The 17,862-nt window shown below is 34.5% G+C and overlaps 1 protein-coding gene across 1 annotated transcript in view; it reads left to right on the top strand.

The window, feature by feature from the left end:
- Positions 1–14,593, top strand: part of LOC149073473 (28S rRNA (cytosine-C(5))-methyltransferase-like) — a 28,292-nt gene extending 13,699 nt beyond the window's left edge. The window contains exons 3-6 of the mRNA XM_089246690.1: positions 3,186–3,312; positions 8,028–8,172; positions 10,482–10,597; positions 13,993–14,593. Of these exons, the coding sequence (XP_089102816.1) occupies positions 3,186–3,312; positions 8,028–8,172; positions 10,482–10,597; positions 13,993–14,539 (935 nt within the window). The 3' untranslated portion in view covers positions 14,540–14,593. The remainder of the gene's footprint in view (positions 1–3,185; positions 3,313–8,027; positions 8,173–10,481; positions 10,598–13,992) is intronic.
- The last annotated feature ends 3,269 nt before the right edge of the window (positions 14,594–17,862 follow it).

Genomic DNA, 17,862 nt, shown 5'->3' with positions numbered 1-17,862 from the left:
TGCTGATTTAATTAGCAATGATTTATGATATACAAGGTGATTATAACTAAAGTTATGATTTCAAAACGCTGAAAAATAACAACCACTACTCAGAATGACTTGAAAATTTGCATGAATGTTCCCGAGGCAACGGAATTTTGTAGGGGGGGGGGATACTTGAAAATGTAAAATAAATGACACTGTACTCATTCAGCACATGGAAAATTTACTTGCAGAATGGAAACAATAGTCAATCAAGGCAAAATGTTAATGCAATTTGCATGGAAACATCACCAAAATGAAGTAATTTAAATAAACAACTACAACTTACACAAAAAATGTTAAATGTATTGTCTGTGAGCATGGATGGAAGTAAAGTAGGTATGGAGTCAAAGGTAGAGTTGGCATATCTAATGTATATGCGTATATATGAATTGACATCATCATCATCGTGCCCCCCAGACTTCCAAGTCTATATCCGCCTATGTCTGTGAGGTGGAAGCACAAAAATTTTTATTCAACAACAGATCAGAGTAGGCCTATGTCACGGTAATAATGTGGATGTGCTTTCAAAGTTTGCAATCCAACCACTGCACATAACATTTTGGGGTATCCCCAAAGCCAAAAGTTGCAAGGGTTATACAGTAGTAGCATTCATCTGACAGGTGAGCATGGCCGCCAGCAGGGCTGTAATTAGGCTGAGGTAACCGGGGTCCCCCACAAAAGTTTACATTTGGTTTACATAATAATAACCCTTTCAAGAGGGCCCCCCCCCCTGGAAAAGTCTACATGTGCTTACTACCGCAAATAGCGCTAATTTACCTCATCCGCAGTGCACAATCCTACCCCAGTGCTAGCGTTTCGTGACGCTGCTTATGTCAGCTATGTGAGCTAACACCCACGAATGCATTCAGCAATCAACTGACTTCCAACTTTTGTCTCTTCTGGACTCAGAGCCTGCATGTGTTTTTTTCAAATTTCACCCTCTTGTGGTTTGTGTCAGGAAGAATTCCAGCTGGACAAGTCCTTCCTACCAGTCAAGCACTCCTATGGTGCTTGCCCATTTGTAGAGTGTGCCCTGAGAAACATCTGTATAAGGCCGGTATTACACTGTAAAAGTTTGATAAAATCCCTTTTGTAAAATAAGGTTATTGGTTACATTCTAGAAAATGCAACCGTTGACCTTATTGGCTGCATTTTGTAAGTTGTATGAAAGGACTTTTATCAAACTTTTATAGTGTAATACCGGCCTAAAATATAGTTGGTTGTTAGCATGTAGTGCTTATTGTTTTAGGAACCAGGAATGCAAGAAATCGACCATCACTTCAAAATGCTGGCAAGCAGGTCACAGATTTAAATTTAATGAAGCAACAGTTATCCAAAAGATAAAGTACATGACCTAGACCTGTAGGTCTATACTTTTAAAAATATTTTCAGGGCAGTTATAAAAGTTTAAAAATGTTTTGCTTAGCCCTTCCAGGAAAAACTGCAGGTGTCTAGGGAACCTTCTTGGATGTTATCCTGGAGTGGATCATCACCTGGTGTGAACATCCTCTTTGTCAAATCAGTCACCCATAGATCTTGATATGTTAAGGAGCACTGCAGTTGCAATGAGGGTGTCCATGGTATTTTCTAACAAGCAATGCAAAACACTACAGATGCCAAGAAATTTTATTCTCCACATGCCATATAACTTCTCCACAACATTTCTAGCTTTCACATTGGCAAAGTTGTACCTGCAAAAAATAAAAGTACACATTTATTTGGCATAGAATTCTGATTCCCAACATGGTAATATTTTTTACATTGACTCAAATCATTAATCAAGGTCAGTGCTCGACATTTTGTGTTAGTATTCACCTTTTCTTTGCAGCCTCGTGGGATTTGCGATGGACATGAGCAAGAAAGAGAAACACTCATAGCCACTGTCTCCAAGAAAGTAATACTCTGGAAGTATGAAGTTATTAAAGCAGAGTTATTGCAGATGACAATCCCCAAAGTAGAATGTTTTGCATTGTTCTGCATTGAGCCCTTGGCTGAGTGGAAATGTTCGGCAGTAAAAAATCCCAATCTGGAAGAATTTTAAGAAAAGTGTAATAAAGAAACACTATTATATGGGAGTTTTTACTTTGAAGCTAGGTGTGTTTGGTCTTCAAAGTAAAAACTCCCATATAATAGGGTTTCTTCATTACAATTTTCTTAAAATTCTTTCAGATTGTCCTGCAATGGCCCTGATAGTTCTGCGACGTCATCACAGATTTTGGCGATGACAATGATTGAAGATCATACTGTCATGTGCACTACCAGGCCAGCGAGCAGCATTATTCCTGTGTATAAATCAGCATCGCTGACCTTTTGCATATTCAGGGAGAAGTATCCCTTCCTATTCCTAAAAATCTCCACCTGATCTCTACTGGGACTATAGATTCTGATATGTATGCAGGCTAATGTTCCATACACCCCAGGGAAGCCACCAGTGCTGTCTTAACGCATGGGCCCACCTGGGCACCTCAAGAGAAGAGGGCCTCACAAAAATGAGATCCGGTTGAAATTTTCTAGAATTTACCAAGTAGGGCCTCCGAAAAACCACTTGGCCTGGGGGCCCATGATACTCTTAAGACGGCCCTGGAAGCCACTTGCCAAATAGATTCTTTTTTTGAGCAATCTATATTAAAGAACTGACAAACGTTTACACAATACACAAATTGATGATATACAAAATGTTCTGAATAAAACAGCTATAATTGTAATCTGAGCACAATAATAATAATGACTGTAAACAACTGGAACACTACTGATAACTAAACTTTTTATCATATATTCTGCATTGTTGGTTCGGTTTTAAACAATGTGCAAGGCATATATATATAAGCATATATTACACTTATAAATTTATCATTTTAAGCATATCTTCTTGAAAAAATGTTAGGAAAGGAAGTATGGCATATACTATTTGCACATTTATGTACTTTAATGCTACAAAAAATATGTATCAAGTTTATATATTAACTTTTAAATTCAAAGAATAATCAACATTTAAAAAAAATTGGGCATTTAAAAGTTAAAATGATTATTTTTTTGTGACTATTTAAAGAGAAAAAGGGATAGATGAAGGGAATTTTCATCTAAGACTGTCTAATGCTACAAAAACTAAGATCAGCTGGTTTTGTTTGTACTTTAAATTTGTGTTTTATCATATATTTTAGGTCCATTATCGAATCCTAAGTATCTTAGAGTAAACACTCTGCGCTTTAGTGTATCTCAAGTTATCAGCATCCTTTTAAGGGCAGGATTCAGGCAATTGGAGGTTGAACCAACAACTCGTAGAAAAAGGTGAGTTTTTGGAATACTTATAACATTATAATGTGAAACTTACCTCTGTACTCAATCATAGTAGCTTTATTAACAAAAGAACAGTGTATGATTCTGAATGTCTTTTTTCTTCCTTTAAAATCGAGCACAACTCCAGTCTATCGCCATGGACAATTTACCCATTACTGATTGAGTTGTGCTGGAGGTTTGAATGTGTGTACCTAACAGTCTGAGTGCATATATGGTGGTGTGTGTAACTTAGTGCTGCCATATTTCAAATTATGAGTGAAGTATGATGATTGAATATTTGTAGCATTGTAGGGCTGTTGCTCTCTGTGGCGAGACTTTTTAACAGGGAGATCGGCTCGCATTTGCGTCTCAAAGTTAGGAAAAAATTGCATTGTTGAAAGTCGTCGTAGAAATTAATCACTACTTACACGTTGCATTATATTCTGCAATTGATTTTTGTATTTCTGAATATTGATGAGAGATGGCGCAGCTGTAGTCCTATTTTATTTTTAAGTCCTACTATTTTTGCTTATATTTTCTGTATTGTCAGCTGTCGTTAGTTATTGTTGTATGTCAAAATGGCTTTTATGATGGATTCAGAGAGTGAGTCCGGGGGCAGTGGATTAAATATTTCTCAGTCAGAAGATGATAGTCCTGATTTATGTAGGGATGACATTTATTCAGAGTCTAGTGAATCAGAGAACGATGATATGAGCTTAGTAAGGATGTGGGTAGAAGAAAAAACAGTGTGCCCCGCTCCTCCTCATTTCAATTTTACAGAAAACCCTGGAATAGTGGTAAACTTTAGTAATAATTTGATTTAGTATTTCAAATATTTTTTTGACGATTCTGTGTTACAGCTGATTTTGGATGAAACTAATATATATGCAGAACAATGTCTTCATTTCCAGAAATTTAAAAATCATTCAAATCAGCAGAAATGGCATTAGACTTATAAAGAACAGTTAAGAATTTTATTTTGTATTTGGATCATGCAGGGCATATATGGTAAAAAAAAACCAGTTGAACAATGGTATTGGTCAAATAATGAAATATTATTTATCCCTTTCTTCAGGAAACTGATGTCATACAGACAATATCACAATTTGAAACAATATCTCCATTTTTCTAATAATGGAAATTATGGTCCTGATACACACCCCAAACCAAAACTAAATAAAATTTGGCCTATTCATTCTAAAATAAACAAGTTGAGTAAAAATGCAGTTACCTTAGAATAGGATGTATCTATTGATAAAAGTCTTATTGTATATAAAGGCAGACATCCTTAGAAGCAGTACTTACCTTTGAAAAGGGCCAGATTTTGTATAATGATATATATGTTATGCTAGGCAAAAAGTGCTCATCGATAATTTTTACAGGCTAAGGAACATTTTTTGAAGCAAGACTTTTCTAAACCTATGCAAGTGGTTCTGACTCAAATAAAGCCTTTACTGCATAAGGGATACTGTTTAGGCTAATATTTGATAATTATTATTATTCTCCAATTTTGACTGATACACCAGTCAAATACAAAACTGATACTTATGGGACAATCAATCTCAATAGAAAAGTAGTTCCCAATAATGGGAAAACTAAAAAAAGGTGACACCATAGCATTGCGCTGTAGAAAAGCTCTTATTTTGAAATGGAAGGATAAAAAAGATGTGTGACATTTATTTCAACTATTCATGATTCATAGATGAGTGCAGTGAAATCATCTGCAGGAGAAAAGCTGAAGCCAAGGGTGGGTGGTTGTTCACTATAATGACACCATGAGTGGTGCCGATTGTGCCGACCAAAATTTGACATGTTATGCCATGCCAAGAGAATATAGAAAAAGTATTACAAATTTTTTTTTTTCATTTATCTGATCAATGCATTTGGAATTCTTATATCCTATATAAGAAAAATGGGGGTTCTATAATTCAGCTTCAGTTTTGATTGGATTTGGTAAATAAAATAGTTATAAAGTACCACTCGGAATCAGTGTCAATCAAAAGAGGTAGGCCGTCATTCAAAACACCAATCCAATTAAAAAAACTGAGACATTTCGTAAAATTTATTCCACCAACTGCCAAAAAAGGAAAAATCCAGCAAGAAACTGTGCTGTCTGTTGCAGTAAACAAGACAGTAAAAGGATAAGAAAAGGAATAACGTACTATATTGTGAGCAGTGTGATGTGGGACTTTGCGCTGCGCCATGTTTTGAAATTTTTCACACGCAGCATGATATCTGTTAGAACATATACTAAAAAAATATTCAAGGTATTTTTTATATTAATTTTTTTTTTGGAAACTAAGCAATGAAATTATCTGCAATAAATGATTTCAATTTTTTTTTCTTTGATGGCCAAGAAAGATTGTAAAGCTCTTTTCACGGTAAGGTTGTAAAACAATTTTCCAAAACTTTTTGTCACATATTTTTAATAATTATTTTTATGCAGATATTTATCTTGAATACCTCAAAGCAATATATTTGATAAATATAGTATCAGACTATTTTTTTAGTTTAAAACTAGGGTGCATTGCAGGAAAAACTGGAGATCAGTGAATGGAATATTACATGTACGACTACCGTACATGTAATATCCATACATGTTACGTAGGTCAAGCGAAAAACTGCTTACTGACAAAAATACTTTACATTTTCGAATTCACGATAGAATATATATTAATTTCCAGCAATAAAAAAATGTTTTTAGGTCAGAAATTCAAAAAAAAAAATCTGACCTATAATAATATTTAGATTTGATTTTTTTTCAATCATTTTGTCGTTTTTGCAAATTATTTCTAAACACTGTGTGCAGGAAAGTTTATTTCATACATATGTTCAGCTACTTTAAATCAAAAATTTCTTTTTCAAGCAAAACAGTAGATTCATATTCTTAAATTAACAAACACCTTGATTTAAATTTTATTTTTCACATTTTTCTCATACAGTGCAAAAATACTTCAGATGGACACTATTATAACAGAGCGAACAGAATTTTGTTTTACAAATTCAACTCAAATATTCTAACATAAATACAAAGTTTTTATGGAAGACATCCATACAATGAAGAAATTTGAAAAAATTCAACCCACTCTTAGTTTGGTTTGGTGAAATTTTTGTAACTTGATCAAATTAAGTTGTATGTAAAAGATTTTCATCTGCTCTGAACAGCTTCCTAGCACATGGTTCTGAGACACACCCATTCTCTTAAATGTTATTTTGGGTGCGATGACAAAATATTTTTTTTTGTACCAACTGAATGAAATTCCATTAATATATTGTATCCCTTATGCCAGAAACATGGATGTTTGAATTCTCTTGGGAAAAAAGCTTGGGAAATGGTGTTTATCGATGTTACTCCATGGAAGTTACTTTCCTAAAATGATTTGTAACATATGCTTCAATAGGGATACACATTCACATTTTCGACAAAACTTAGTGATCCAACTAGCTGATAAAAAAAAGTTAAAATTTGCAAATTCATGTTTCAGGCATAAAGGGGGGGGGGATGATATGAAAGAATGCCTGATTTGGTTTCTGTCAATCCTTTGCCATTGTTTTCTTCAAAGTCATACTAATTTCTTATTTTCCTGAAGGTCAGTAGTTTCTGGGATTCTAAGATGATTCTATAACTTGAGTTTTGAATTATTTTGGCAAGAGTAACTTCTCTTTTTTTATATACCATCCACAAATATTCACAATTTTTTTTCACAAAAACAAGATACGTATTTGTATTGTATTAGTGTATTTCTAGTTGCAATCATTCACTGGAATTGCTCAGCTGTATATTATATCAAGATTTTTTTTTGCGATATTTTAGAAGGGTGGAAAATTCTTCCCTTTCTCTCCTTTGATTGCTCATTCAACATTACTGGAGGCGGGGGGGGGGGGGGGAACAAATGCATGCTTGCTTCAGCTGACCAAGTAAATTTTGAAACTAGTTGCTGCCCTAATCTGTAATGCTTGTGTTGAAATTTGATTGTTCGTTTATTGACTATAAATGTCTTGATCATATTAAATCATATCCTTGTACCAAATTTTATCTTGGCTCCTTCTCTCTATAATTGATCAACATTATATATATTCTTAATTAAATCATAATCTAAATGTATAAACATTTTTGAAAGCTGCACTTTAATTTCTAGTGCTTTGAGGGAAGACACCCTAAAACCTATTCCTTTGGGACAGAGGCCTAATGCATACTACTTTCATTCACAGTTGCCAATATGTTACCATTGATGAAACGTACACAAAAATTCTAAATTCTATTTAACTTTCAGGAGTTAATAGTCCCTAAACTCTTAAAAAATTTTCAAAACTGTGGCTGTCTTCATTTTTAAATTCTCAGCTGTGGTTGTCATCAATGATAAATCAAAAGTCAAAGAACGGCAGCTACAAAGGCCTGACATATTTAAATTTCCTTGTGCAATGAAATGAAATGGTAGAGTTATGTTAAATTTATATTAAAGAAAAAATCTGATTATTCTTCTGAAATCAATCCACCCATGTGCATCTCCACATAAGATAGATTTAGCATCTCATATATTTTAGTGTAGTGCTTTTATATTTTTGTGAAAAGTTAACATGATTTAAATCAAAATCATCATGTGCCTATTATGATTTTCAAGTTGTGATAGTTTATCTTCATATAAAAGTGAAAGATATAAGAGTGTGTAGTGAACCAGCTTTAAATAAATTTTTGAGTATATAAGTTAATTGTGTGATTACTCTAGGTACAGAGAAATTCTCCAGAACTTAGAAAAAAGGGAGTTTGTTCAAGATCTTCATTTTCCTGATATTTTAGTGTTTTCCCATCAAGAAAATGTGATGATAGATTTTCCTCTTCGCCATTGTACTCATGTTTTAATTCAAAATAAGGTAAAATATTTATATTATCAAGTTATAGAATATTAAAAAGTGTGCTCTGTATGAAAAACTGATATTAATTTAGTAAAAAGGCAACTTCAAAAGTTTTCTTGCTGCCTCATACTGTGGTCGGCTGAAGTTGGTTTTCTGTGGTTCCCAATTTCAAGGCGCGAATGCGAGCCGATCTCCCCGTTAAAAAGTTGATGTGGTTCTCACCAACGAGCTGCGTAACCCCACAGGGAAAGAGAAGGTAACAAGACGAGCTATTGGCATTTCTCACACAGATGTAAACCAGAATTTATATGGTACGTCAGAAGCCTGACCTCTGGCCCCGTTCTCGTCCGACAGTTAGAAGACCCCATCCTGACTTGTCAGACTAAGCAAACTAACTATTTCGAAATGGATTGCCAGTGGGTACCTCGAGTGGTTTCTGGTAGCCAAACGAACCCTGGGGTCTAAATAAAGATTAAGGAGTTGAAGAAGAATTAAAATCTTTAAGAGATCCCAGGTCGTCATGTTACAGACTATTTAACCAAGTGGCTGGAAGTGTATCCCATTCCTGATTAAGAAGTAGCGACACTGGTTGAAGCTTTAGTGTGAAAATGGGTGTCTCGATTCAGAGTCCCCATGCTAATCCATTCCGATCAGGGAAAGAAATTCACTTCAGCAGTTTTCGGCGGCATGTGTAAGCTTCTAGAAATAGAAAAGACGCAAATTACACCGCTTCATCCGGAATCTGACGGGATGATTGAGAGATTCAACAGAACCATAATAAACCAGCTCTCGCTCTTCGTGTCTCAGCAGTCTTTCCCAGAACCATTTCGACCGTACTATAACACAATAATTTCAGGTAAAATGATTAAGAAAAAATATTTAAGAAACAACTATATACTCAGACCAGCCAGAGTAGTTAGATTATGTAAAGGCACAAAGGAAATATATTTTTCATTATTAGTAATTGATTAACAACAACAACTAGTTGTTAGTAGGCGTTAGTAGTTCATCTGCTACTTGTAAAATGAACAAGGATGAATGCATTGAGAGAATGTGATCGTTCAGCTTTTTTGAAGGCTATTTATATTCATGGAGAGCAGGTTTAATCTCGGCCTAATAGAAGAACTTGTGACTTCTAGTGCACAAAGAAAACTATGACGTTTTTCAATCTATTTTGCATATTGACATGTAACAATTTTGAATATTGTTTTTCGGGTGGCAATAGCTTGAACAAAATGGAGGAAGTTGTCTGGACTTCCCCATGTCAACTATGTGACTTCATGGCTTCCCCATGTGACTATTATTGATGAGGTCAAGGAATTATCGTCACCAACGGAATCGCCAAGTGTTACTTGAACTAGAGGGTTAATGGTGACGTGACAATGAAAATACTGTAACGTATGACCCAGGGGCTGATGTGTTACAGTAGTAATAGCAGGGAGTGACAGGTTATGATATAGACATCTTTATATAAGTCGCCATGTGGTGGCAGTGTCAGTAATTGTTAGCTTTATGCGGAATTAGTTCCAACCATCCATGCATGGTCCTGTTCAGTGCACAAGAGCTCTAAATAAAAACTGAGATATTTGTTGCCTTTGTTTGCTTTGTTCATTGCCTAGAGTGGTCTAGGGCGCTCACCTGGCAAATGAGAGGATGTGGGTTACCCACAAGAGTAGTTGAATTTTCTTTCTTTCCTAAAATTCATCTTTGCATCAGCCAGCTGCTAAAAACCTTTGTAAGAATAAATAAAGCTGTAATGCTCAACCGCTTCAGTCCTGGCGTCACCTGATACTAGGTAGCACTTGAAGAAAGTTTCACCTAGCTAAATGAAATGCTCACAAGGATCTTAAAATCAGTACTAGATGTTAAAATTTGGTCATAAATTATTCGTACTCATCAATTGACAGACTAATTTTAGGCGGTACCGCAGTTAAAAATATATGTAAAATTCAAAGTTTCTTTCAGGACTGGGGATTCTCAAAGCAGAATATGCCAAAAACTGTGACATATGTCATACAAGAATTAGTGCTGCTGCAAAAAAATCTCTGGAAGAATTTTAAGAAAACTCTTCTGAATAGAAAGCACTATGAAGTAATTTTTACTGCAGAACATTTTCAGTCAGCTGAAGGCTTGTTGCAGAACAATGCAAAAAGTTCTGCTTTGGGGCTTAGGAGGTTATTCTTTTTACTAGAGCTATAGAATATGTTCATATCGAGCTAGTTTCCACCTTATTCACATTCCATCTTGGACAGGCTTTACTATATATGGAGTATTTTTTTTGTATTAAAACTATTGATACATGCACTAAAAAAATTTATTTTTCTCAGGCAAGTTACATTGCATCAGCTGCCTTGAATCCACCTAAATATAGTACCGTTTTAGATTGCTGTGCCGCACCTGGCATGAAAACAGTACATTTATCATCTATTATGGAAAATTCAGGGTGAGGAAAAGTTAATTTTATAAATGTTTTTTTAACACAATTTTTTTTTCATATATCATTATTGATTTATATCATCTTGTGGAAAATAATGAATCCCAATTTCCCACATTAAATTAATTCATTGTTTTAACCCAAGTTGAACACTACTTTTACTTACTAAGCTTGCTTAGTTTGAAAAACCTGCTATACATAATGTATCTATGAAGTCAATTATTATCAACTGCTTGTGTCATTCTTAAATTAAGAGTAATAATGAAAAAGTAAAGAATGGGTTGAGTTGTTTTGTTAACTAGAAGTAAATTGCTTTGTTTTAAATTTTATTTTGTGTTGGAATTGGCGGCAGGCAGCTCCAGAGGGGGTGATTGTCCCTCCCAAGAGCAGACCAATATGGGAATAATACATGCCTCTCCAGTAAAATATGGGACTATCCGAATGAGAATCTTCACAATAAATTGCCTTTCTCGACATATCATCCTACATCCGCACCTGAATGGTGAATTGCATTTCTTAACCAGTTCAACTGCTGTGTTAGAAATTTTCATTGTCTGTAAATGCTTAGATTTTCTGCGAAATATGGCTGAGTAAATTCTAGTTATAAATTACTCAAGTTTGATAAAGTGATGACTGATGGTGATTAAATGAAATTTCTCTGGAAAGCTTTTGTTAATCATGTGTGGTCAAGGAGAAGATGCTATGAGACTTTTTGAATCACATAGGCTATTTTCTTTCAGCAATGGTTTTACAGGGCATATAAACCATATTCAAGGTAACCAACATATCAACTTTCTTGTCATGTCAACATGCTGATGGAAGAAATAAATTTGGATTACATAAAAGTAGAAATGGATATATTTCTTTCCTCTATGATGGGTCCTAAGATGTTGCAAAAAAAAAGAAAGAAAAGGAAGACTTCAATGGCATTGACCCATTTGTTTTAGGATTAAGAATTGCTTCAATTAAAGCTGCAGACTTTCTTCAATATGATTTATGGGTCATTGTAAATTTAAAAATATTGAACATATGAATTTATGCAGTTAAATTAAGCGGCGACCAATCACCATTGACCGCATCCCCGATTTGCATACATTCCGGATTTTTCCGATCAGCGGAATCGTGATGCAGCGGCAGTAGGAATGACGTCATTTCACCACAGTCAGTTGAGAGCCTCGGATGTTTACTGATTGCTCCGGATTGACAACGACCTTGGACTGCCACCGATGACCTGACTTGCAATATTTTAGTGAGAAACAATTAACAAAATTATTTTAAAGCACTTATTTTAAACGAGGTGGTTCCTCTCTACTCACCGCGGGTTCGTACCGTTACAATATCAAAAATATCAGATATACGTATGAAAATATTGGATGCAAGATGAAAGAGTAAGAGATAAGATTTAAAATATTTTTTTATTAAATAAACAGCAAAAGGAAGTTTCATGTTGAGCGAAATGTTCTACTTTTTAATTTATATCATACTGAAAACATTTATAATAAACAATAGGTTGATCGTTTTATCGAAAATATCTGATATATATCAAAATATCAGATATTTGTGATATTTTCGAAAATATTGCTATATTTACAAACCCTGCCAATTGCCAAACTGCTTGGACATTGCTGAAAGACAATTTCGATATGAACAGTCAAGATAAACTGGTAAGACAATTAGATGAATTCTTTAGTGTCAAATTTGGTCTTGAAAATTAAACGATAGGAATGTTCATAAATCATGTAAAGCAAGCTGCATTTTTGTGTAATGAGAGTAACCATAAACTTGACGACTTGTACATAAGTTTCCAATAAATTAGAGATTTGCCTATTGAATTTAATGGAGTTGTGTACAAAGATTGTATACTGTTGATGATAGTGACTTCACTGTTGAGAAAATCTTAAAGTGTTATTGTTGGAAAACAGCCATTTCAGTTTATCTAAGTATGACAAAAACAAGGAAATCAGAAAATATAATGGAGCATTAATGATTGGGCGCGGTAGCCCAGGTCGATAAGATACTCGCCTAAAGTACCAAAGGATGTTTAGAGGTGTCGCGAGTTCGATACCCGGTTCGTCCTTGTCAGAAAACTTTCCTGACACAGGGGTACAACAAAAAAACGGCGACTTGACCGCAGCAAAAAATTGCTACCGCAGGGAGTCCCCCATCGAGGGGATAGCGCACCAACCTCTCGATGAGTATAAAAAACAAGCCTGCCGTTCGGAATCGGCAATAAATTGTAGGTCCCGGTCTAATTAGCCCTCGTGTGCAGAAAATGACCGTGGTGTGACAAAAATGATCAAATGAGCATTAATGATTAATCAAAATAATGTTATTGAAAGCAGAAAACCTAAATCTTTAATGTTTCGTGTGCGTTTGAAACTGGTCCTTGTTTTTATTGTAATGAATATGGACATCTCTGAAATTTCAGTGTAAGCATAAAGGTAAATTCAAAAGGTAGAGGGGATTCAAACAAACTAACAATTCAAAGTTTAATGGTGCATGTAGCATAATTGAAACACTTTTTGAAATACGAGATTCTGTGATAGATAACCAGAATTGCGTGAAGTTGAGTTAGTGAAAGAATTTGATTTTGTTTTCACTTTAGATACAGGTGCTACTTATCATTTTACTTATGATAAAACTCATTTATTTGATTTTAAACCTATTGTAAAATAGAATTTGTCTGTTGCGACTAAGAATTGTTTTGCACCAATCAAGGGGATCAGATCTATGAAATTTCAAGTTAAATGTGATGGTGTACTAAATATGGTAACTTTGTATAATGTTCACTGTGCACTCGATCTCGGACGGAATTTATTTCCTAGCGTTAGGTTAGGTAAATGTGAAAGGTTTAATGGATACGCTTTTGATGCAGTTAGATCCCTATTAATTGAATCAAAGTTTGATAAAAAATTTTGGCTTGAAGCCTAGTTTACATTTGTTCATGTTAGAAATCGACACTGTAAATAATAATGAAAAGAGCCCCTAAAATTAAGGTATGGTTCCAAACCATCTGTGAAACACCTTTGTATTTTTAGATGTTTATATGCTAACATTCCAAAACAAAGGCATAATAGTCTTTAAGAATAATAATAGTGAGAGAAAAAGTATTTTTATTAATTCATGAAAAATGTGGATTCATTGTAGATAAGAGAGGACACCCTGTTTATGAATGATTGTACAGTTAAATTCTATCTTCAACAATAACTTTCATTTAAAAACCGTGAAATAGTTTATAATTTAATATTAATTTTATTATGATTAAATAATAGAAATTTGATTGTAATATCATGATTTTTATAGTGATGTAGAAAATGCATATGAAATAAATGAATTAAAAATAGTATTTTAACCATGTGTGAAAAATTATTGTACAATTATTGTACAAAATTATTGTTTTACAGGCAAATTTATGCTGTTGATAAGAATGAATCCCGGCTTGAAATGCTGAGAAAAATATTAGATGAATCTGGTGCACAAAACTGTCAGCCAATTCATAAGGATTTCCTGAAGATTGATCCAACTGTGAAGCCCTATTCAAAAGCTGAATATATCCTTCTAGACCCTTCATGCTCTGGGTCTGGTATAGTGAACCGTGCTGAAACTGAAAATGATGAAGGTTATTCTTATTGTGAAGAGCGTATTGAAAAACTTGCTCGTTTCCAAATTATCTTATTAAAACATGCCTTATCATTTCCTTCACTGAAAAGACTTGTATACTCTACTTGCTCTGTACATGAAAAAGAAAATGAATGCATTGTTGATGAAGCATTGAAAATATATCCTGAGAGATTTAAAGTTGTGAAAACATTGCCTGATATTTCATGGAAAAATCGTGGCTCAAAAAATTATGAATTTGGAAAATTGTGTTTGAGAGCCTCTTATAAAAGAGATTTAACAAATGGATTTTTTGTATCAGTCATTGAAAGAAATTCTACTCCATCAGAGTAACAATAAAAGTATAAGTTTGTAAATGTCATATGAAAATAAAATATTAGTTTCTATAATGAAAGATGTAAGTGTTTCATGGTGTAAAGAAATATTAGATCAAAGTAAAGTTTATTCCAAGTCAACCTAGTGGAACCTAGCTGAAAATTCCTACACTCCCTGCGGTGAGAAAGAGTGGAACACCGCTGGGAGTTTTAGCGACAGTTTTAATGGTTGACAGTTTTAATGATTCCAGTGCGATATTATTCTATTATATAAAGTTCTATTAATATTAATCATTCAGGTGACTAGAGAATGTTAAGTTTTGAGTTACAAATATTGGATGATTTTCAACACACTAGCATACATCTAATGAATTATTATTTTTCACATGATCAGGGGACTGTCTGTCCCAGTGAGTGAAATCATATTTCATTTTAGATAAAACAGTAGCGGAAAAATGTCAAAACATAGACGCAAGCGAACACATCTTTTACTGATCTATTGTTTTCCTGAGGATTTTTTTTAAGTAAACCATATCTTTTCTCATGCAGCAATGATTTTTTTATATTATAATTATATAACTTCCTAATCAATTTTTAGTGTGTGTGGGGTGCCCTCTCCCCTCTTTCCCCCCATGTAAATTGGAGAACAGGCCGTGTTACGCTATTTTATGGATAGAGTAGGATTTTTTTCCTTCTGAGGTTGGTAGGTCTGTTACTGTATGTCAAAATGCCCTTTGAAAAGATTTTTTAAATTTATTTGTGTTGATATCTTTACTTAGACAATTTGGGTTACGTATGCATATGTGTACCTCTCAGGTCTCGACATGAAAAAAGGAATCATTAAGAACATCCAAAACCATTAAAAATGTTATATATGTACCTTTCTGTAGCCAACTTGATTGTTATTAGTGGCTGTTAAAGGTGGCGTTTTGAAATTTATAATCCTTTACCATCTTTTTACATAATATCACATAATTTTTCCAGAATTTTATTGCTAAATTTCATGTAATAAGTCACATTTTTCCCAGAGACCATCTTAGAACAACCCTGAAAGTGCAACTTTAGGTGTTGCCCTCTGATGGACGTCTCCAAAGTTCATTCACCATATTTCTAACTCAAAACTCACACAATCCTTTGAGTCAGGGCTTAACTTCCTGAGGTCAGAAGAAAAAAATTCTACAATAACAAAAAAGCAACCCACACATATGTAGCACCAGGGTCTTAAAGGGTTAATTCAATAAGATTAAATTAGTTAATTCATTATACGATTAGGGCTGCCGAGACCTATGACCTCTTTTAAGGGAGGCTGATGGTGGCTGTCATATTCCTGGGGCAGGATATGAATTTTTTTTTCACACTATAAATTGACTATAGAAGAGCCTGAACAATTCTGGCTTGGGGTTCCACCAAAGACCCCCAGACTATGGGGTCAAACACACCTTAAAAATGAAATTACTCACATTTGTTGGAAGAATAAAACAAAATGAAATATTAGTAATATTTTCTCGGTAAAAACATAAAACAGGGTTCGTACAGTTCTTGAAAATCCTTGAAAGTACTTGAAAAAAAGTTCATTTTGAAGTCCAAAAGTGCTTGAAAAATCATAGCAGTCCTTGAAAAAAAATGAAAGCATTTTGAAGTGATTGAAAAGATTTTTCTGCCTTAAATTTCTTTTTTCGATTCTCGTCTTCCCCCTTCCTCTCAAATGTTCAATCTATGCAAAAAAGAGCCAAGCAATAACAATGAGTTGCAGGAAATTTGGCCACGTAAACCTGAGGCATTTTTCCTTTAAGTGCTTGCTGCCTAAAATCTGGCAGCAAAACACTGCCTGATAGTCGATAACGCTGTGTTGATCAAATTTCTTCCTTTGTTGGCTCGTCATTCTAGTTTTTTTCGATGTGCTTTGTCTTAATTTAATAGATTATTTTAACGTTATAGTAAAAAGGCCTTTCTTATGGTCATTTTCTTTTTGTTCCTTTTTTTTATTTTCGTGGTTACGTTGTTTCCATTTAGTTTTCCCCCTCTTATAATCCACTTTGGAACCTTTTCTGATGAAACATGTAGGCTCTTTTTTCATTACTTTCTTTATTACCTTGCACGAGATAAAAAAATGAGTAGAAAGTGCGTATTTAGTAATTTGTGGCTCAGTGATCCTGCCTACCAGACTTGGCTTCAAAGTCAACCCGATAAGCATGCTGCTAAATGTACAGTGCGTCATAAAGTCACTAGCATTGCTTCCATGGGTGAATCCACTTTGAAGTTCCACATGAAGAGTAAAAAACACTGATTTTCTGAAAATCAAGCAGACAACAACAAATCCATTTCAGATGAGACTTACTGCTGCTACAAATGACTCTGCAAACCAGAAGGTGAGTGCAACGCCAGCAATCCTATTCTAGCCAATAGTTTGATTCAAGAACATTTGGTGAAAACAGAAGTGATTGATGCAGAGATTCTCTGGACATTGCACACCATAAAAAATCACCACTCTTACAAATCAAACCAAAAAATTGCTGAGATTTTCAAAAAAATGTTTCCAGATAGCCAGTGTGCATCAATGTTTTACATGTGGGGAAAAACAGCCTATTACACTGCATTTGGTCTTGCACCATATTTCAAGAATGTGTTATTCGAAAAACTTGTTAAACAAGACTTATTTAGTATTGTTTGATAAAACATTGAACCAAATGGTTACAAAAAAGCAGCTCGATTTGCATGTCTGGTTTTGGACTAAGAATATGGTAAAACCATGTTTTTGACATCAGTTTTTTTTGAGGGATACTATATCAAATGACATGTTGGAAGCATTCAAGAATGCCATTTCTCTATTGAAGTTGCCGAAGGTGATACAAGTGTCTATGGATGGACCAAATGTCAATTTGAAGTTCTTTAGATCACTTCAAGATGAAGTATCCAAGGAATTTCAAAAACAAATCATAGATATAGGAACGTGCAGCTTGCATTGTGTGCACAATGCATTCAAAAGTGGGTGTTCGGCAAATGGATGGGAAATTGATTTCCTGTTCAGTATCTACAATCTCTTTAAAGATTTCCCTGCAAGGCGTGAGGATGTCAGCAAAATAGCTGAAGCTGCTACTTTTCCAAAGAAATTTGTGTGCCACCGCTGGTTAGAGAATGTGCCTGTTGCAGAGCACGCTCTGCAATTGCTTCCATGTTTGGAAGTGTATGCTTCTGCCGTAGGGAAAAAGGGGACCAGGCCACAGTGCAAGTCTTATGATATTTTTAGGAGGCACATTAAAGACAAATTGTTGCCTGCGAAACTGCAAGCTTTTTTATTTGTTGCAACAGCTCTTCAACCTTTTTTGACTGCATATCAGACTG

Source organism: Pholcus phalangioides, unplaced genomic scaffold, assembly GCF_987345545.1.
Source record: "Pholcus phalangioides strain wild (caught in Gottingen) unplaced genomic scaffold, Ppha-v1.0 ptg000017l_1, whole genome shotgun sequence".
Taxonomy (NCBI): Eukaryota; Metazoa; Arthropoda; class Arachnida; order Araneae; family Pholcidae; genus Pholcus; species Pholcus phalangioides.
The sequence above is the reverse complement of the archived record's forward strand: the minus strand, read 5'-3'. Positions and strand labels throughout refer to the sequence as shown.